Consider the following 22,349-nt stretch of genomic DNA (forward strand, 5'->3'; position numbering starts at 1 on the left):
GACACTGGACTCCCTGCGGCAGCTCTGTAATGGCTTGTTGGCAACTTTTCCCCCTGGCATGCACCCTTCGTCTGGTGAGAGATTGGGATCTCATAGTATCTAAGGCACACGACAACACACACACACACACACACACACACTGCACCAGACTGAGTTTCAATATGAGGGGAAAGTCAAGCAGGCCTGAGAAGGATCAATATTTCCGTTCCTATTTATAGAAGAGCAGACCTCACACACACACTACTACAGACTGCATCTATCTATCTATCTATCTATCTATCTATCTATCTATCTATCTATCAGAGAATTTAAAATTGAGAGAAGGAGAGAGACGGCTGACACAAGCGTATTCTGCTCACACACACACTGCTCTTTTATTTCAATAGCCTTTATACATACACACGTCTCCACACTAAACACTACTTAACACACCTGTGCACACACACACACACCCACCGTTCACACCAAACTTTTTTCAAAAACCTACCTATGCACACACGCACACACACACACATATGTGCACACTAACACACACACACACACACACACACACACACACACACACACACATTCTCCGTCATACCCATAACCCTCTTTAAGGGCTCTGCTGACATTGTCCTTATGATATTAATAAAGTGCAGAGCGCTGAGAGCCCGGCTGTAAAAGCCACAGCCGTTAAAACTGGTCATAAATATTAATATGGCATTGAAAAAACACTCCACCAGGTTGTGCACGGCGCTGTGTGAGTGTGCGTGAGTGTGTGTGTGTGTGTGAGAGAAGAGATAGAGAGGAGAAGGTATGTGTGAGTGAGCGGTGATGTATTCATCACACGATAATGATGATAATATGTTTGTACTTATGTGATTTGATGTTTGTGTGTTTATGTGTCTGTGGACATTTTTGGGACAATTATGATTCACGGGTTGATCGCTGGTCAGTGAGGGCTGTGGATCTCTTCAGGACTGTTATAAGGAATGTGTTTTATAGTGCAGCAGCTCTGAAACAGCACAACATGGTGATACAGATCAGAAAATGGGTTGGGATCAGTTACAGGAAGCTGACAAACAGAAATTAGAGTCTAGTGGATGAAGAGGGGCAGTGACTCAGTGTCTGTGCACTTTCCATTTAGGAGCACTTGGAGTAAAGTCTGAAGACTGAGACACAAAAAAGTGGCTTTTTAATCAGAAACTGATCCCAACGAACTGGCGGCCTAACCAACAGTGAACCCCTCTGCTATACTGGACCTATTAGTGGTGTGCGGGTCGAGCCACGGGCTGAGGGCTCGGGCGGTTTGGGTAAGCTTGTTAGAAAATATTGCGGGTTCGGTCAGGCTGGTCATAAAGTGCAAAGCAGTGTTCTGTTCGGAGTCAGTTATTATAACTTACAGAGAGATGGTGCAATAATCCTCCATCCACCTTCTCCTCCCGTCACTCTGTCTGTTTCACACAACAAGCAGCATCAGCCCTGCTGTGCTCAGGGTTTTTTTATTCAGCTTTTGACCAGGAAAATCTGAAGTCTGACATATTTAAATCTCTCTGGTCATGATGTCTGGTGAAATTATTTTCTTCACCAAATATATAGGCCTAACACTGTGTCCTAACAGCAAGCAAGCGTGGCTCTGTCTCTGTCAAAGATTCGCGACAAGATGAGTTGAAACCAACCTGGTCTCACTCCGAAGTCATAGAAATCCTGCGCTACAATGACTTGTGGCATCAGAAACCGACAAAAAAGCCATCCTTAAACATCGGCATGATACACGGCCAGGCGCCGTTATAGTTAAATGGTGCTCAGAGGCGTCAGGAGGAAACATGGTGGGACATGAACTAAAGTTAAGGCGACGAAAGTCCGAGTAGGGCAGGTGGGAGGGGTGGTGGATGGGTCCAACAAACACTGACCTTCAACCAGGAGAGTGATGTTCATGTCCCGCAAGATTATAAAGCCAAACCCTGCTCTTTTTTCCTAAACCTAACCATGTGCGCTGGTTATTGAAGGCAAAAAAAAAAAAGCCAATTTGCTGTGTTTTACCGACGCAGTGCTTTTATTTTGAAAGAGACTGTATATAAATGGTAAATTTCCTGTGAAAACGGAAGTGTATCTTGAAAGAAGACAATGCATGTAACAGGGAGAACTTGACACGGCGTCCCAGATTAACAACAAACGCACTCAGAGTACCTTTCACATTGTATCTGGATCTGGAAAGTCCATGACTAAACGTCGATATGTGACGAGGTCGGAGTGAGAATGTGTTGTTGAACCAGGCAACTACCTGCAATGTGCCGTTCTGCAACGTTCTAAAATGGTTTTGTTTCGTTCCATATTATTGGTCTGAACTGGGCTTAAGATGCAGCTATGTAAAAGATGGGTGAATGTTCACCGTTTTTTCATGGTTTATACTTTTGAAAAGAGAAAACACACATTTTATATTGTGATAATTACTGGAAATGACACACAAGAAGAAGCTCATAAGCAGAAACTTTGAGGTCCTGTTTCTGGGTTTACAGATCAGTATCGGGTCATTGATTGATTTTATGTCGCGGCTGCAGCACACTTGGATCACTACAGATGAACAGTATGGAGATACTTTGTGGATTCAATTTTGTGTTCTTGGACGTTAGTCTGGGGCGCCGTCTGCCATTAGGTGTGCTAGACGCTCCCCCTGCCGATCTCCGCAAGGGATGTGAGCACTCTTAAACTTCACCAGGGCCTCCATCGGCATATGGGTGAGTAGATAATGGCTGAATTTTCATTTTTGGGTGCACTATCCCTTTAATGCACATGTTTACGGGTCAGGCAGGGCAGGTTGGCTGTTATAACGGGTCTGGTTGGGTTGGGTTTTAAAAAACCTTGACCACCTGCCCATCTGCAGTACCTATGACAGTTGGTGCTGATGCAGAAGTCTAGAAATTTTTAGCAAAAATTTGCTCCTTAGTTTTTCATGTAGCAGGTAGAGCCTGGAAATCTTCTGCACTAAGATACTGACTGTTACAGTGTTTTGTAAAACATCACACGCATACATGCACTAAAAACCCTTCAGTCATCTTAAAAGCTCCTCGAAAAGGCCATTTGAACCGCTTCATTTTCAGTGTCGACCTCACGCTGCGCTTGAGTGTTGCTGAAAAAATCCAAACAATACACTCAACATGACTCCACATGTCTTTCTGGTTGTTTAATGGCATCATATTGTCTAACTGACACCCAATTGGTCTAAACTTAACATTGATCCCTCAGGGTGGAAACACAAACAGCATCAAGCAGGGCAGAGTTAGTGGCTTCCATTTGTTTTACATGAGAAGTGGTGACTCCATTATCAAGAGCACAAGAGAGCCAGGCAGAAGGTAAAGTTCAAAAACTTGAACTGAGACCTGGAAAAGTAGGAAAACTGTAGCACGGTAACCAATCAAAAATCAAATCTGTTCACTTTAAATAAATGTAATTTGGAGCTTTGTGTTTTTACAACAACAGGAGCAGGGGTGGGCTTTGATGCCAATTTGACCTAGTGGCAGAACTGTGGAATTACAACTTCCAGGTTGGTCATGTGACGCCATGGAGCCCAAAAAGACTCAATCTTGTAGACTTAAAGCCTTTGCACACCAAGTCCATATTTTTCAAATGAGTTTTCCAATTGTTACGCAGAGAAATTTTGCACGCTGAGTCATTTTATTGTTCTATTCATTGCAAAAATTCACAATACAAGACACAATGGAAACACTTGGGGACACCTTTGCTCCCTTGCATCTCTCCACTGGAGTTACCTCCCTGACTGTCGCCGCTCTCACTCCTTGCCTCGCATTTGGCAGAGCGGCTGAAGGAGCTGAGCTGTCCTCCCTCTCTGTCTCCACACTGTCACTCACTCTGCCTGTGTGCGGACCACGTCCTCCTCCTCGTCATCACTCTCCTGAATATTACTATCTGACCTGATGAAGTGCCATCTGAGTTATGAAGTGATACTGAGCAACCTGTTCCTATTTCTTGTTGCTAATGTATGTGTTCAGGTTACGCAACATTTTCGTCACTGCTTCTTTGCTCTCTAAGGCTTTGGACAGACGAGAAAAAACACAACCTGTTCCGAAAATGTTGTTTTGGATTCAGTGTGCAAACGTGATGTCATATTTATAATAAATGTGCAAACATTTTGGACGGAAAAATACAGACTTGGTGTGCAATGGCCTTTAAACTGTAAAAGAGACGTCTCTAAATCATTCATTCATTTTCCGTAACAGCTTATCCTGCTTGGGGTTGCAGGGCCCTATCTGTGCTGACACTGGGTGAGAGGCGGGGTACACCTTAAGACAGGTTGCTGGACTATCACAAGGTTCTCTAAACCAGTTGATTCATTTTTTTGCCGTCACAACCTCCCCTAAAACGACTTGTTTCACTATCAGAATTTGATCCATTCAGAAAGTAAAGTGCATTTGGATAATTAGCTCTGTGTGCACCAGTGGCCAAGTTGGGAATATTTAACATCACGTCACCATAGCAACCAGTATACATTCTTGTACAAGGCTGTTTGTCATGGGTTTATGTGAACAGGTTCAGAAAGATAAAAAACAAATGATGCTAACCACCATATTTATATGACGACTGCAGTGTTGTTCTGTCTCTGTAGGGATGGTGTCGACTTCACATAAACACACACCTGCTCACACACACACACTCTTGTACTCTGATATGATGGCCGGGGCTTATCTTGGCTTTGTATGAATGGTTTCTGCTGCAAACACACACCGCCATTTTCACACTGATATGACGGCTACAGTTTATCACTGGTTAATAAAAATACTATCAGCTGAAAAAATACTACACACACACACACACACACACACACACAACAAACATTTCAACGCGGATGTGATGTGTAACTTATCATGGGTCTGTGCTGGTTGTATTAGCCAACACCCTGTCACATATTTCACCAATAATATGATGGCTATAGTTTATCAGACATATATATGAATAGAGTGCCATGAAGGAATGCCTTTCCTTTTCTCTACAGGCTGCGTTAGATGAAAAATACCTCACCTGCTGCATGAAAACACACTTCCCCTCTCACATACACATGCACGCAGGCTGACAATCTGTCATCGACACACTGACATACACCCGCAGGCTGCCATATGTATACAGTCACATAAGTACACTAACATGAACATAAGGCCATTTACTGACACATGTTGCATCTGCATGCGCCTTATTAGCACTTCATCACAGCCAATTCAATAGACATGATGGGTGGAATACAAATGTGTGTATGTTAACATACACACACACTGAAGATCAGCTAGCTGAGGGGTGGCAGGACGGCAAAATGAGGGGAAACCTGCCTCCTCCTCCATCTGCAAATATTTTGTATGTACTCTTCAGCGTGGCACACCCAGGTGCTCAATGGATGGCAGTATATCTATGGCGGTCAGTGTTCTTGTGGAACTGTGTAATAGTAAAACTGGAGTTGGCTGATAGATAGATAAGTGTTTAAATGGAAAAAAAATAAGGGTGACATGTTTTCTTCTCTATTAATAATCGAGTTAATTAGCGTTTTGTGACAATATGGATGTCTTCATGCTACGTGCATATGGACACATGTTCAGGGAAAACAATTATCACTTTAGACATAAACGTCAAAACAAATTTGTGTGTAGCGGGAAGATTTCTTATCTATTTAAATATCATTAAAACTCAGGTTAGTAACTCTGTAGGTGAAAACTTTAAAGTCAGAAGAAATGGCATTTTGATAGCATCCAGCTTTAGTATCATGACGCTTAGCCGAGTCAAACAGGACGAGCAGGCAGGAATAACGTCGGGAGGAATCTGATTGGTATAAAGCGAGCTAGTCATGACAGTGACAACACACTCAACACAACACGCCGAACACAAGTAAGTCCAGCGATGGGACAGTATCCAGCAGTGAGGGAGAGATAAAGTCCATCATATGCTCCATGTTAGGTTAGTTACTGAGGCAGTCCGCTGTTAAATGCCCTGTGCATAATCAGTGTTCATTTTGTTGACGAAAACTATGACAACATTTTTTTGCCATCTACCTTTTTTCCCACTAAGAAAATGAGAAACAAGCTAAAACAGATCTTGATAATAAAAACTATGACCAAATCTATGTTTCATTTTCATTGATGAGACGAGACGAGATGAGACAAAAAAGTTAGTGGTAGACTATCGGACATTGAAAGCCAAGAACGCCCGTGCATGTAACTATCTTCAAATGCTGCGTAAGCGACAGGCTGCCGAACTCCAGTAAATAGTCTGCGCCAGGATGTTTCGCTCGCTGCAGAATGGCACCAGCCGCCAGGCTTCACAGCTGATTTCCACAGTATTCCACTCAGATCTGGACTTAGGAAGGTTTATGGTTTGATTGCTGTTTTACAGGCAGGTAGGAGACACTACACTGACAGATACTCACAGGTCGTTCACCTCGTGTTACTTGAGCGAGTTAAACACTAAAATGTTTTGTGTTAACTCGCTTCATACGTGCATATAATTCCGTCATACATGCATGAAATCTCTAAAACTTGACTGAACTTCCACCAGTATGTCCTCGGCATCATATGTCCTTGGAGGATCACAATGCTGACTGGCTATCGCGACACAAATTGGTCACTTCAGTTCAGGATTTTCAACTCTCGTGAAAAAGCTAATGATGCAAAATCAGACTACTCGCTTCATTCACGCCGCTTTCACGTCCATCATGCTGCCTGATGGGCATTCGCATCTAATCATGTCTTTACATGTAATTCACTCACATGTATTGTTTTCTTCGCGCCTGGTGTGAACGCAACATAACAGTTAATACAGGTCCCTTCCAATACACTACACAGTGTGTACTTCTGGCGGTGGTAACGCACTACTTGTAAATATAGATCTCAAGTGCTCTCCCTTGACACTGCACTTCCTTGGGTCCTCAGCAATACACCCACCAACTGTGAAGTCGATCAGATGTCAAGAAAATCAGAGGACATACAGACAGACTGACAGTCAGAAAGAGGCGGGGATGCTCCTTCCATTTTTGTTAGATACTGAGTCCTCTGGGACAAACAACATCACTGCCCAGACTGCTCAGACAACCTGTAAAAAACTCCCCTACTCTATAGTTTATAGTATCTCGACCCTTTATTTTGACAGGAGAATGTTAAAGTTATTACCAAAGATTTCCAAGAGCTGCTCCTCCACTGTGAAACACAAGCAGTTTTACAAAGCAGTAAAATGTTTGCTTCTTCATTTTTACCTCCAAATAATTTGGCTGTAGCTGAACTGTGGATTTGTTTACAACCTGTCTGACAGTCTGACAGCTTGCGTTGCCTGCTCTAATAGTCTGCATTGTACAGCTGTGTCTAGCAGAGCATCCCGGCTTCTCAGCAATTAAATTCGAGAGTAAAATGTTATAATAACCAATAGGAACGAGGCAGAACCACGAAAATAAGGCTCAGGTTGTTAATAGCAGATTGTTTCCCGAAGTGTTCTTGGTCCATGTACCAGTTTACATACANTTATAATAACCAATAGGAACGAGGCAGAACCACGAAAATAAGGCTCAGGTTGTTAATAGCAGATTGTTTCCCGAAGTGTTCTTGGTCCATGTACCAGTTTACATACATTACATAAGAGTTTGTTCATCTATGTGTGTGTGTGTGTGTGTGTGTGTGTGTTTGTGTGTGTGTGTAAATGGCCGACCATCATCCATTTTAATGGTGCTGTAAGTGGACCATCAAGCATTTATCTCAGCAAGGAGCAGAGTCCATTATTCAACCACGTGTCACATCTGCAGGATGGGGGTCAAATCCAGCTCTGTGTGTCTCAATATGTGTGTGAGAGTGAGTGTGTGTGTGTCTGTGTCACACAACACCGCCAAATTATCTGGGAATAAGTAGAAGTTTAGCATCTGCCAGCATGGAAGCACTCAGGACTGTCTAATGTGTGTGTGCGTGTGTGTGTGTGTCTATGTACAGTATACCCTCAATTTGGGGACTGAAAGTCTCGCTTCACTGCAAGCGTGCGCACACACACACACAGAACACACACACACTTCAGACCACTTGGCCTTGTAAGAGCCTGCCATGTGCAGTGGATCTAGCCCGAGTCCATTCCCTGGGCTGACATCAGTTACTAATCGCCTCAATTCTCTTGTCATAGACTAAGCCCCTGAGGGTGCAGTATATTGTCTGGAAAGAGGATGTGTCCTTTCGCTGTCTCGGTGCAGAGGTTCATCATTTATTTCTTGATTTTTCAGACTGGGTCGAGTGGACGGGAGGGTCATTTGAGATTTTATAAAAACTTTGGGTCAAGGCATTCCCATAATTTCCAAATGAATCCACTGTCACAGCGGTGCATTTTCAGACATCTGTCATGTCCTCAAGGACAAACGGTGCTCACCAAATCACACACAAAAAATCTAATTATGGTGCCTCTCTTTTTTTGTGTACAATAACCTTGCTCTCCATCTCGTTTTTTAAGCTTTTAGTGTTAGTTTTGCAGCTGGATTGATCATAAAATAGAGATGTCAAAAACTGCACTGCCTGTCACATGAAAAGGTAACTAGTTTAATGAGGTAGAAGTACTCTGGAGAAGTTTGGGATTAAGGTGATTATTTTTTTGTAAGGCAAAGACAATTAGTAGTGTATATTTAAATCATACATTTAGACTGGTTTATACTTGTAAGTCGCACATAAATGGTAAATTATATTATATACTAAGACAGGTGTTTGTAAGATAGTAATATGGTAATTATAATGGTTTTTTTTGCATGACAAAGTTAAATGGCAATAACTAATTGTATATTTAGAAAAGTCTGAGGTATAAGTTTATCTATATAAGGAAGCTGCCTGTTTTACTTCACTCACAGACTGATGGAGGAGTGGGAGTTAATAAGTTTATACTTCCTCCCACTCCTTTTCAAGCGTGTTAATCAAAGTAACGATACACTGAAAATTGCTTTTCATTATTTCATTATTTGTAAATACTTTCTTTCCGTCTGTCTGCTTGATTGTATGTTCATGTATTTTCTTTTTTTACATGTGTAGCATAAATACCAAATATCACAGACGACTTCACCTGCAAAATGACCATTTGCATTTTTATTACCTGTCATGTTTATTACTGTCTTGAATTTGTGAAGAAACCTTTGAATTTTCTTGTATGTCTCCACGGTGAATGGAGAATCCAAAAAAGGCAAACACTCTTCAGGAATTTATATAAACTAGGGCTGCATTTAACAACAGCAAAACTATATCACAAAATCTATTTACAAACTCTCGTGCAACTTGTGCAGTAAAATCCAATTCTTATTGGATGTTAAAATATAAAACACTTCTTCCTATGAGTAGCGCGCCTTGAGTACGCCTGAGTAAGTGCGTGCATATGAGTTTCACTTGAGCCAACACATTCTCACTCCGACCTCATCACCTATCGATGTTTGGTCATGGACTTTCCACGGCCAGATACGAAGTGCAAGGTACCCCGGGTGTGTTGGTTGTTGACGTTCTGGGACGTCGTGTCAAGTTCTGCCTGTTACATGCATCGTCTTCTTTCAAAATATACTTCCATTTTCACAGGAAATTTACCGTCTCTTTACAGTCTCTTTCAAAATAAACGCACTACATCAGTACAACAACGCATACTGATGTTTTTTTCCTTCAACAACTAACGCACGTGGTAGGGTTTAGGAAAAAATAACAGGGTTTGGCTTTATGATCTTACAGGATGCAAACACCGGGTGAAAGTCAGTGTTTGTTGGACCCATCCACCACTAAAACCACCCGCCCTACTCGGACTTTCGCCACCTTAACTTTTGTTCTTGTCCCGCCGTGTTTCCCCCTGATGCCCCCAAGCGCCCCCAAGCCCTGTTAAACTACAACAGCAACCGGCAGAGTATCATGCCAGTGTTAAAGGACGGATGTTTTCGTCAGTGTCTGATGCTGTAAGTCACTGCATAAGTGCCGCATTTCGATGACTTTGGAGTGAGACCTGGCTGCTTGAGCAAAGTTCAAATGTGTGCATTTGCCCAGGCTGATTGTACTGACGTGTTTTATATTGTAATGTTTTAGCAGAAAATGCATGTGTTTGGGAAGTAATGAGCGTATGACTGGATAAATGACACCTTAATTAAACTGCATGAGTTTTGTGAGAGAATGTATTGATATACTTTTGCTGTTATTAAACGTGGTCCCCATTTACTTCAATTCACAAAGAACGTTTGCCTTTTTTGGATTCTCTGTTCACCTCGGAGGCATTTCGTCCTGAATTCAAAGTAACACACGAGTAACTGATACACAAATGATCATTTTGCGGTCAAATTGTTCCTTTGACGTTAAAGCATCTTCAGAACTCAAACCTTAGTTTGTTAAGGTGAGTTTTTAGATCATTGACATTAAATTTTGCTCAATAAAAAGACTTTGGGGAAATTGGAAACTGAACTCCAGTTAATATAAGTCCATTCACAATGACCTTCACACCCTTAAACACACAGCGCGAGTTCAATGTCAAACAACTGCCTGACATTTCTATCTTTTTTTCATCTTGAATAAATTCTGAGTTGGGCTAATATATTCCTTTCTATCTGACTTTTTTAGACAGTGTGGCTTTCAGGACATTTTATGTGACCAGACTGCTCAACTGCCATCAGTATCAATATCACTTTCAAATTCTCATCTAAAATTCACATCAAACCGCTTCCCCATCCTCCTGCAAGGCCAAACCACCACCATGTGCCCGTTCCCCTCCGGTAAATACACAATAATCCAATCTTTATTAACATTCAAGTGCTACTTGATTTTCCTGCAACTTTGCAAACCAAATGAACTCACAGAACTAATTGTTAAAGCAGAGAGATGTATGCAGCTTTAGATGCATGGTTGGGGTTTTATTAGAAATAAATGACTCCAAAGCGATAGATACCGTGACGGGCACGGAGTGGATTGTCTTTGAGCCCAGAACAGTGTGGGTGGAGATATTTGTGAAGCGTCACATTTCATTCTGCGAGATATTACCACATATCTCCCTCTTAATCTCCCACCTCTGTTATATTTGTTGAAGCCAAACACATAATTTCTGACCTACAGAGTCACACTAATTATTAAACCTTTTTTTAATACTGGGGGCGGCTGGCTGGCTCGATCCTCGCTTCTGAAAAGTCCAGCATGATCGCTTGTTTTGAGGTGAGATGTAATCAATTATGCCAACCTGCGCCCGCTATGGAAAGCATCAGAATCTGCTTTTATCTCTCCGTCTCTCCATCTGACTTTGTGCTTTCACTGGGAAATTGGGTTGCAGGTGTTGATACCTTTGCAAATAATATAATTCCTGACAATGCATCAAAAGCAAATGACTGGAAAAGTATCAGACAGACAATCCAAACTTCTCTATCATACAAAGGCAATGGGAGGTAAATGCTGATGCAATGGTATTTGTTTTGAAACGTGCACTTTTTTTTTTTTTTTTTTTTACAAAGAAATAAATCAGTGAGCACAGATGGCGTGCAATAATGATGTAAATGCACAGATGACTTGAAATAAATGATCAAATATACCAGGGAAATTATACCAAAAGCATCTTATATTAGGTAACTCGTCTCAGTGTTAACGAATAATAACCTCGAACATCACACAAAGCCATTTTAAAAGTCCCATTTGCACATGTGTTCAAATATTACCACACTTTTCCCTGTAAATGGATTTTCAGCCGTCAAGGAAAGCACGGAAGAATATACACTAATGATGCTATAGATGCAAGAGGTGCACGAATGAATGAGGACTTCTATAACAGCTTGCATTAGATTCTCAAAGGAAATGGGGAAACCTAATTTTCAACCACTTAGTGACACAGATCTGGCTGTTAAATGGCAGCAAGAGCAGCATAAACTGCGAGTGGTATCTTAGTGCTAAAACAGCCAGCAGGAAATTACACGTGTGCCACAGAGATTAAAATATTAGGTTTCACACTCTTAAAGAAAAAGGATGTGTAGCTCCCCCAAAAAAATCTTTTGTGTGCTGCATTAGGACAGCATATTCTGTGGTTCTTTACAGCAATTTTGAAATTGTAACCACAGCAATTACCGCGTGAATGTGCATGCTGTCAGCACATTATAAGTGTTAAAAGGTAAGGCAGGCTGTGTGCTGTTCCAGGCTGAAATTGAGTTTCCGAATTTGGATATAAGTTCTTTGAAGACTTCGACCCACTTACTCAAAGTGAAAAGTGGTGCAAAATTTGAACAAAATGGACAGATATTAAGAATATTTTGGCTTAATTGCAACATCTCTAATGCTGAGGAATTAGGTTTATTGCAGCTAATGAATCATTTTAAAGGATATGTCTAGAATTTGGATATACCACATCCATTTTCCAGGTGTAGCCTAAGTCATAAGATGCATTTGGAAAAACTACTGACAGCCAGAAAAGGCAAGGTGAGAGTCACAGTGAGGGACGGAGTGGATGATGTCTAGAAGTAAACATACAATACCCCACGCTCAGAGTTCTCCACGTGTGAATCTCTCTATCGGAGCAAGGGCAAGGCAGGTACAGGACGGGACAGGAAGGGGTGGAGCCAAAGACAGGAAACAGGAAGATAGAGAGAGACATTAAAGGGCGTGAGACTCGAGTCAAAGAGGCTGTGATGAGAAACCTGAGACATTTTCCAGGTGACACTGAGCACACCGAAGCAAAATGCAAACCCGACCCTGAATGGCTCTCCTTTCAAGCATCTCTCGTTGTTTTCTGTAGATATGGTAAAATTCAAATAACATTTTTTGACTTCATGCTGACAAAAAAAAAAAAAAAGCCTCCCTTTGACTACTTCCTGGCACAGATCCAGTGTCATGGCTGTCTGATACTGACAATGAACTGAATGCTGAAACATTTGTACTCCCATTCTTCACGTTTAGCATCGCTACAATCCTTTCTGTGCTAATCCTTTAACATGAATTCTGTTGCACACAACAGTACACACACACATTGGTGTGAGTGTCTGGAGAACAGTGAACACGAATGAGCCGTGATGGGCTGAAGAGGGAGAAAACAGATTTAATTTGATTTTTATCTGTTTAGGCAGCCATGAAAAGATCAGACCTGCCCCATATGGGTTGGAAAGCAGACTCCCTCTTGCAGCATAAATCACCACAGTGTGCCAGTGTGTGGGACTTCAGTAGGTTTTCAGCAAGAGTGCTGTTAAGTGATGTATCAAGATAGAAGGATTTATCAAGGTGACAAGTTTCAAACATGGAGACGATAACAGGTAAAAATCCCAGAGTTTCATGAGTGTGAACACTTTACAAAGGAAACAAGAGTTGGGAGACGCAGGAAACATTCAGTTGTATCAGTCAGCAGCGGCGTAGAGAGGCTGGGAGTGGACATGAAGCCATATTGAGGAGGGAAAATCCATTTCACCCCTGGAGTATGTCTTTGAATCTGGAGACATCCTGTCATTGCTGATGATGGTGAAACAGTGACTCTACTGTCTCAAATGTTGCAGGCAGTTGAACAGACTTCAGAGAAAGAACCAGTGAATCCGTTCTGCCAAAGTTAACAGTTGAATGCCGAGTGTATCTCCAGTTGTGAGGAGCTCTCCAATTAATTCCATTCTCAAACTGTTTTCTGTTTAACAAAGTGACGCGTTTAATTTTCCTGCCAATTCATTTGGAGACACAAGCTTATAATTGCAACACTGATTTTCATTCTTCTTTCAGAACAATGGGAATTGAGTATTGATTTACTTATTTATCAAGGTTGGATTCAAGAAAAGCGACAGGATGTTTATGGGGAAGGAAAAAATAATCAGATGTAACCATGGGATGTTTGCTTGTTATTGTCACTGTTGCTGTTGTTAAGATGTGAGGAGCTACATGTCGCAGAGGAGGAGAGTGATTGGGAAGCTGGAATGAATCAGCCTGAATGCAGAAATCAATGGATGTACGATTTGGCAGCGACAATTTATACAAAAGCATGATTCTGTGTGTATGTGCGTAGACTTGTTAAACTGAAACAAAATGTTCAAAGAAACCAATGACATACTTTCTATTAGACCATTCAAGCACTCTTTGTAGTGTGCACTAAGCACTTCATTCTGCAAGGCTTTTCTACACTCAGAACAGACTAATCAAGCGTAAAAGTTTATCTCCTATATCAGCGGTATCCTCCCCTACCTAGGGGATAATATCTCATATGTAGCAGATAAACATTGTCTTCAGTTTTTTATTTATTTTTATTCACCTTGCCTCTCAGGCCTCTGTAGTTTTGCTGTTTAGGACCAGCTGGTGAAATGTTTTGAGCGGACAAGGACTCTGATTTTGCAGGGAAATGTCTTGGTTCATGTAATGCCGAGAAAAAATGGAGTTGTATGCATAAAAAATAACTGAGGAATGTTGTGAATTAGTCTGAACCGTTGGTAGCTTCAAAGGAAGTGTTGCTATCAAGGACACCGAGGAGTCAGAGATGTGAGTGACATATTTTGGTCTGTGCTCGGCCGAGAGCAGTTTGTCTGTGTTTGCGACCATCTTTTTCCACAGACCCATCTGGAGTTGTCCCTCTGTCTCAATCTGTGTGTGTGTCCATGTGTGTAACAATCCATGGCTCTACCCCTGTCAATATTGGCTTCAAATGCCTAAGGAGGAGTATCAGGCCATCAGCACACACAAACACACACGCATACAGATGGTGATATGGCACTCACTTGACACATGACATTTTATATCTACTACAGGAACAAAAAAAAAAAGGCGTTCAGAAAGACACACACAACACAGACTGACACACAGACTGATCCTCTAAACTACAATCACATCAACAACATCACATATTCTGTGCTTCAGATTTGCCTCTGTGTGTTTATGTGTTGCTGGCTGCACATATTGGATTCATGTGTATGTGTGAGTCTCTATGACGGTGACTCAGCACATATTAGCCTTTGTGTATACATCTTTGACTGTTTGTACTGCAGCTGTACTTGTGTGAGCACGTCGTTAGCTGTATGCTTGTGTGTGTGTGTGTGTGTGTGTGTGTGTGTGGTCAGGACCCAGCTTTGTTGGGGACTAATCCTTTGTCTCGCAGCATCAGTAGCCTGCAGCAGGCCTGTTGCTATTCAGATAACACCTCCGTCTCTACGTGACGTCATGATTCCTTACATGTAATAGGGGGCGGGGTTTCTGTGCCATTGCCTCAAAGCTGACCAATCAATCCGCTGTGTTTCTATCCATCACTGGCTAATCAAGTATGGAGTTATTTCAATGTTACTAAGCCTTCAGTTAATTCTTTCTTAGAACCTTTGAACAGTCAGAGTTTAACTGAGGTACAGGAGGAGTGATTCTTCCTGAACTAAAGTGACAAAGAACCTCAGTTCCTGCTCTGTACTCTTCTTCGACTCAATACTCTGATCAGTCTAAATGTAGTTACCAGGCTGTAGTACTTGGTCAAATAACAGTCCCTTGTTTGAGAGTAATACTATAAGGTGCAGGGATGAAGTTTTTTTGTCGGCTAGCCCAGAAGTTAGCGTCGCCCTGAATCTGAATCTGAATAAACCTGTTTTGGATTATTGCAGAAAATGAACAAATGAACACGACTTTTGTGTAAATGCAATCGCCAAAAGTAAAAAGCTAACATTAGGCTATTAACAAACTACACATTTGCATGACTTCAGCGTCACCACCACGACAAGGCGTGTTCAGTGTGATGACACTCTGTAGTTTTATTTAGCTTAAAAAGTCACGACTGGGGTATTTTATGTTGTAAAACAAAGCATAATAATCTCTTAAGCTTGTGTTTCAGACATCTAACGAAACCCCATTGAAAAACCCACTAACTTCAAGATGAGGGAACTGTTAGCAAAATTGCTGACTCATTTTTGGGTTTTAGGACTGGAGCACTCTAATTGTGTACCCGGAAACTCTGGAATTAGCAGCTATGAATGTCGCTCTTGAATACAGGATTTGATCGTACTCTAACAATCACTATTTGTCACTAGTACAATATGCAGGATAATTTCTTGCAACACAAACTGTCTTTAAATAGTGTCTCCTTCTCCTTCTTCGCTTATCAATCAATTGCTTTATTTGTCCCCAGTGGGGCAATTAGTTTCGTAGAATTTCTGACTTGACTAAAAAGAGTGAGATAAAATGTGTGAACGTGAGACAGGAAGTGAGTTCTTGTGGGTGAGTTCTTGCACTTAGTTCCTGGTCCTACCACTCAAACTGTGTGGATTTTTTTGGTGTGTCATGTTCGACGTAACGGGCAGGGCGAGAAGCAGGTTAGTAAACAGTAGAGAGCAGCATGGAGGCCTGCGCAGATGTTACGGTGGTTACTGCTTCCTGTATATTTCTTACTTATTCAGTCTCTCTTTCGAACTTGGTGCAGACTAATTTGTATCGATGTTTGAGTGCTGCTTGGGGGGAGACAGACGGTATATCTCACCAGGTAAGGGGCTAAAATTAGTGCGTTCACCTGGGTGTTGTGTTATCAATGCCAATCAGAGCCTGAGCCGATATATATACCCATGATTACTGCAGAGTCATCTGACCCGGGTGTGAATGCCGAATGTAACCTTTACCATTACATTAAAGAGCCAGGTGTTATCTGGTGTTTTTGTGCAGTGGAAAAGGAGCTTAAGTTCATTAAAACCTTTCCACCTCATGTGTACATTAAATCCAATATAAAGTGAAATCAGCATTTTCGTCTTTTAATAAAGCGTCTATACTTTTACATCACTATAAACTCAAGCCAGTTTGCACATGCATACTGTAATTAAACACTGAAACAAAGGGAGGGCTTCAACACTGCCTGAATGACCCCACCTTGCTTGTCAAGACCTGTAAAATACACAGAAGCCCTCTGGGTGAAGTTTGGAATTAATAATTCAGACATTTCCGCACAAATGTATCTTTAAGGATGGAGTATAGCAGCTAATGTGAAAGGGCAGATGGCCAGCAGCAGAGGCACTGCATTAGATTTGGCCCTCATAGCGCCATCTATATACTTATCTAGCTTAAATTTAGTTTTTTAATCGCTTGTTTGCCCACAGATTCTCATTTTTGTGCTTTTTCTTTGAGCTGTTGATTTCATTTGTTTTTATTTAAGCTATGGAGCCAGGTGGGCCCATCAAGGTCGAGCCTCTTTTTTAAGCTGACCTGGACATGAAAGCACTATGAAAGCTTCAAATAAAATAAAATCACAAAAGATGTCTGCAGGGTTAGAATTTTAAAGAGCTTGGATGAAAGGAAATAGAGGTAAAAAAAAATAAATAAAAAGTTGAAATAAAATATTTTTCCATCAATTTGCAGTTCCAGAGATGTCACCTTTTTTCAGTTACTTAGTCGAGGTCTGCTGCTCTGGAATCACACACACACACACAAAAACCTGCCAGTGTTTAGGGAGCTTCACGAACATTAAATATTCATCCATTCTCCTCTCAACATTTTTATGAAAAGTGTATCTTCCGGTGCTGGTTGTTTGAGCCCTCGGGGCCACCTGGCTTGAGAAACATCGAATCCCCATTAAGACCTCAGCCATGTCCTGCGTTATTCACTTTTACATTACGTTATTAGCAACATCCCTTGCCTTCTCCTGAAAAATACAGTCCATTTGGAACATGTGTAGCGGCGCTTTGAAAGATTAATTGGACAGTTGTGCGTGCTCAGTTCCTGACAAAGTTTTGTCACAGAATAATTTATGGGCTCTGAGAGGCATGTAAAACACTTTCGATTTAAAAAACACTTTTTCTCTGTGACCCGGACGTCTGGCTAAAGTGTGTGTGCGATGAAATATAGATGACCTCAGAAAACAGTCTATGATATGTTAACCTCCCACTGTCCGAATCTATTTGTCTGCCCTGCTTTTATCGAGTCTTTCTCTCTCTTCTGTCTCCAAGACTCTTCACTATCTCGTGGAATCATTTATTATTTACCTTTATGGTATTTCTATTAATTTCTGCTGCATTTTTCTTTCCTCCGTGTGCAATTTTTTCTTCCTTCTCTCCGTCCTCTCTCTCTTCCCTAGATTGGATTTCATATTGTCCCCAATCCATGACCATCTCCATATCTGTTTGGCTTGTCTGTCATACTTTGATAGGTGCTCCATGACTCCTTCTGACCTGTGCGGGATCTTTAACCCTGAAAGATGACCTGAGTTGGCTCGAGTTCATGAGAACATCTGAGCAGCATTTCAACAGCTTCCTTCTTTTTTTCCCTCTTCTTCTGCATCGTTGGTCTTTTATTCCTCTTTCTCCGACATCCACTGTGGTGGTGTTTGCCCTCTAATTGTCCTTTTTATGTATATTATGCCCTGTTAGCCTGGTTAGCATCTGATTAGCATATCCATTTGACCCCTAGGTTAACCAGTGCTGGCTTGTTTTCATATTTTTCAAACCTCCTACATTTACTTTCTTCCTCCCCCTCTTTTTCCTTTTGCCTCCCATTCCTCTTCTCCCCTGTACTCTGTATCCTCTGAAGTCTGCACCTATATATGTACTTATACCTTGTTTTCTCCGGCATTTTGTCACTCCTGATATTTTCCTCCTCTGGCTCCGATAGATTTTTATCCTCCTGATGTTTGAGATATTCTCTGTTAGCCTCTGATTAGCATTGCCACCTGACCCTTTGCCCTCTCAGACTCCCCATCCTCTTCTGCTCACTTTAAATGGATGTCATGTTGTATACGGACTAGCAATAAGGTATCTGCCAGGTTTCCTCACTGTGTTTCTGTCAGTGCATGGAGTTTTATGTTCCTCTTGTAGTGTATGACGAGGCCCAAGTGCTTTGTGTGTATGTGGAAAAATAAAAAACAATACACTTGGATTTTAATCGCACTTCTTGTATGTGGTTTTATATACTATATATACCGTGTAGCAGTGGTGTCACATGCATGGCTTCTGTGTGGGTGGTACGTCATATCACTTTTGCGTGTTTTTTCCTATGTGGCGCTGCAGAGAGATGTAGAATACATGTATGTTGGACGGTTCATTGTATCCTCACTGCAAACATTTTCAGTGTCGTGCTGCGTGAGTGCACACAGTGTAGTGCCCTTTCTTCCAGCAAGACATTAAGACATTACAGAATATAAATTAAGTCCTGTTGTATAAAATAACTTCAGTTAAGTTTTTCCTTACTACCACTACCTACTACTTTCCTTTCCAGGTAGTAGAGGAAGTCTGAGTTAAGGTTTCCTCATAATAAAAGTAGCTGCACAAAAAATCCTTAAGTTTTCTCATTGAGGTTTCCTTAAAATGTTCACTTAAGTATTTATGGTTTCCTCCTCGTCTCATACTTAAGGTAGCCCTAGACTGTTGCACAAAAGACCTTAGCAACCAAAGCAAGATAAAAAAACAAACAAAAAAAACTTTGACTCTATTTGACTGCAACATGATCGAGTTTATGGTGATAAATGAAAAAAACAAACACACCCCAAGAAGAGTGTTCTGCGACCGGAAGAAGAAGAACCCAGTGGATTTTACACTTTAGATTTGACTGAATTTATTTTCATTGCAGTTTCTTCCTACAACTGTTTTCTATTTTCTAGCATTTGGGGTTCAAATTTACTTTGTATTATGTGCTTTCTATGATTGTATTCCTCCATATGTTTAATCTTTTCCTCCTCTGACCAGTATGCTTTTCTAGTCTTTTTTTCATCTGCCATTTTTTCACTGTCTAACCATACGCCAACTCTGTGAGACAATAACAGGTATCACAAGCCCGAGTCCAAGCAAACAAATAATCTCCTTGGAAACTTTATTGCTCTTACGTCGCTTTCAACACTGAAAATAAGTTTAAAATAACGTTTTTCCCTAAAGGAAACTTTTTAAGGGATTCTGGGCAACTGTGAAAATCCCTCAGCTAAGAAGAAGTTAAGCCTTAAGTGTCATACTTGAGGAGAAAATTTGAGGGGTTTTGTGCAACCAGTCCTTGTTTTTCGTGTAACATGTGGGCATGGATATGCTATGCGAATTGGATTCATTCATTCATTCAAACCCTGATTTATAAAGTGTATATAATGTAGATAATGTGTCCCCAGATCGTGATATTAAAACGAATGTTCCATGTCAAAAAAAAATGTTTGTATTTTTTCCCCTCCTCCTGGTTTATGTGCCTTTTCCTATCTCTGCTGGCAGGCAACTTCAGACAGCAACTCGCAAAGGGAAAATAAAAGCTATTTTTGAGGATGTCTCTCGATATCTGAACTGGACAGCTGTCAAATGTTAGCAGCTTATGAGCCGATATTAGCTACTAGGCTTTTCTTTTGAGTAGTTTAAGTTCAAGAAATTCGGGTTGGTCAAGTACTTTTCACATTGATCCTCACTGAGAGAAGTGCTTTTACTTTTACATAAAATATTAACAGCGGACCTATGATGCTCATTTTCAGGTTCATACTTGTATTTTGGTGTTTCTGCTGCACATGCTTTGATGTCAAAAAACACTTTGTTTTCCTCATACTGTCAATGCTAGAACACCTGTTGTCACGCTTTATCTGAGATGCTCCATTTTAGTGTCCGTCTCTTTAAGCCCTTTTCCAGAAAAAGCCCAGTCTGAGAACAGCTGCACTTTCTAACATGGAAAATCACCAAATAAAGCAGGAATAGGATCCAAAATCAGGGAGAAATTAACAACATCAGTGACCAAGATGATGTTTCCCTGACGTTAGCATGTAGCTACATGTAGCATTGTACTTTCAGACAAGTATAGACTGTGCAGCACTTTCTCTTGTTAAAAATCACTAGGGCTGACCCCTAATAGCCGACCAAACGTCAGTCGACCAGAAGGGTCATTAGTTGGCAAGATTTCATTGGTCACTTAGCCGCAGAAAAACAAACACAAAACTCTGTTTAGAGCTGCACCTTGTCAAAATAAATCAAAACCTATATGACTGGACCATGTGGGAATTTAAAAGACCTATAAAAGACCTAACATAAAAAACCTAATGATTGCAGTATTAAGCAATAAACCTGACCTTAACCCAACTGTCCTAGCGCTCTGCTAATTAGTGGACGTAGCATGACTGTGATACTGTAGCTGCAAGTCCAGCCTCCACCTTGGTTACAATTAAGACTTTGTTCAGGCGTGACAGACACATTCAGGCAATCTAGAGACACAAAGAATTTCACACTCACAATAAATCTCTTCTAAACATTAACATGTACAAAGAGTCGGCATCATTTCTTTCAAAAATAACAACACTACAGATTTTTAGAGGATCAAACCACCATCAATATTTGTGTCGTCCCTCTGAAAACAACCCTGCTGTTTCCAGTCTACACCATTATTTGTTTTGATATTTGCTTGTATGAAAGGATTTAACGCCGTGGGCAATCAGATGGAGTAATCCTCATGCCTGCTCCTCCACCTCCCTGCGGCTCAAGTCTCAGTTTTGTAGTGCATATGTGCTTCAATTACTAACATCACATAAAGTGCCACAGTGTGGTTGCTGGAATGTGTTTGCATGAATTGTGTTGTGTCGATTTTCTATTTGCAAGAATCGTCCTCATTAGTATTTTTCAGCAGTTTTTGGATAAGCTTTAATTGTGAAGTAAAAAACAAACACAAACATAAAAAAAATGACAAAAAGTAAATCAAACAAATGCGAGTCCTAGCAAAACAAAATGTGTAAGCATTATGCAAGTGAGGCAGAGAGGGATGGATGAACAGATGAAGTGAAAAGGGAATTAGAAAAGTAGAAGTAAAGGAAAGAAAGGCAGGTGATGGTGGCAAGCCAGTGTGCATGTTAACAAAGACCCAGAAAACTGTGAATGTCTGGGAAAAAAAACATCATACAATTCATCTGGGTGAGAAATATCTAAACTCTGGGAACCTCTATCTTTGTTTTTTACTTTTGCCTTTGAGGGTTAGAGAGGATTAAGTACATCTTAATACATAATTCTGACCTTTCATATGGCCTTAAGAAATAAAATAAAAGTTTGTGGCCTTCACAATCATAACAGTGTGTAACCCGCAATGTCTGATAAAATGCTAATCTCTAAAAAGGATTTTCGTTGAGTGACACTGAAATTACATGTTAAAACATTTAAAATTCAGATTCAATCTACCGTATTAAACTGAATCCCCCTTCACCCCAAGACATAAACTGTCCATAAAAATGTAAAATTGAGCATATGTTCTGACCAAACTGAACGTCTATCTGCCCATGCATATTAATTTCTACCTACATATCAGCTATGAGGACACGTTAAATTTACACTCTGAGGTCTATCCATAAATCTGTCTTTCAATCCATTCAGTCATGTGGTTTAAAGATGCTAAATGTAGTATTTTATTCATCAACACATGCAGTTGTCCAAGTGCTTACAAAATGACAAAGATTGTTGAACTGTAAAATCTGACAAGTTGATATAACTTAAGAGAAATCTAGGACACGGATTGCCT

The 22,349-nt window shown here is 40.9% G+C and overlaps 1 protein-coding gene across 1 annotated transcript in view; it reads right to left on the reverse strand.

Moving 5' to 3' along the window:
* The window catches only part of ptprt (protein tyrosine phosphatase receptor type T), a 531,138-nt gene that overhangs the window by 155,249 nt on the left and 353,540 nt on the right, over positions 1 to 22,349 (reverse strand). Inside the window, exon 18 of the mRNA XM_050039413.1 lies at positions 12,458 to 12,490. Coding sequence (XP_049895370.1) covers positions 12,458 to 12,490 — 33 coding nt within the window. The remainder of the gene's footprint in view (positions 1 to 12,457; positions 12,491 to 22,349) is intronic.

The sequence above is a fragment of the Epinephelus moara genome, chromosome 24 (genome assembly GCF_006386435.1).
Source record: "Epinephelus moara isolate mb chromosome 24, YSFRI_EMoa_1.0, whole genome shotgun sequence".
Classification (NCBI taxonomy): domain Eukaryota; kingdom Metazoa; phylum Chordata; class Actinopteri; order Perciformes; family Serranidae; genus Epinephelus; species Epinephelus moara.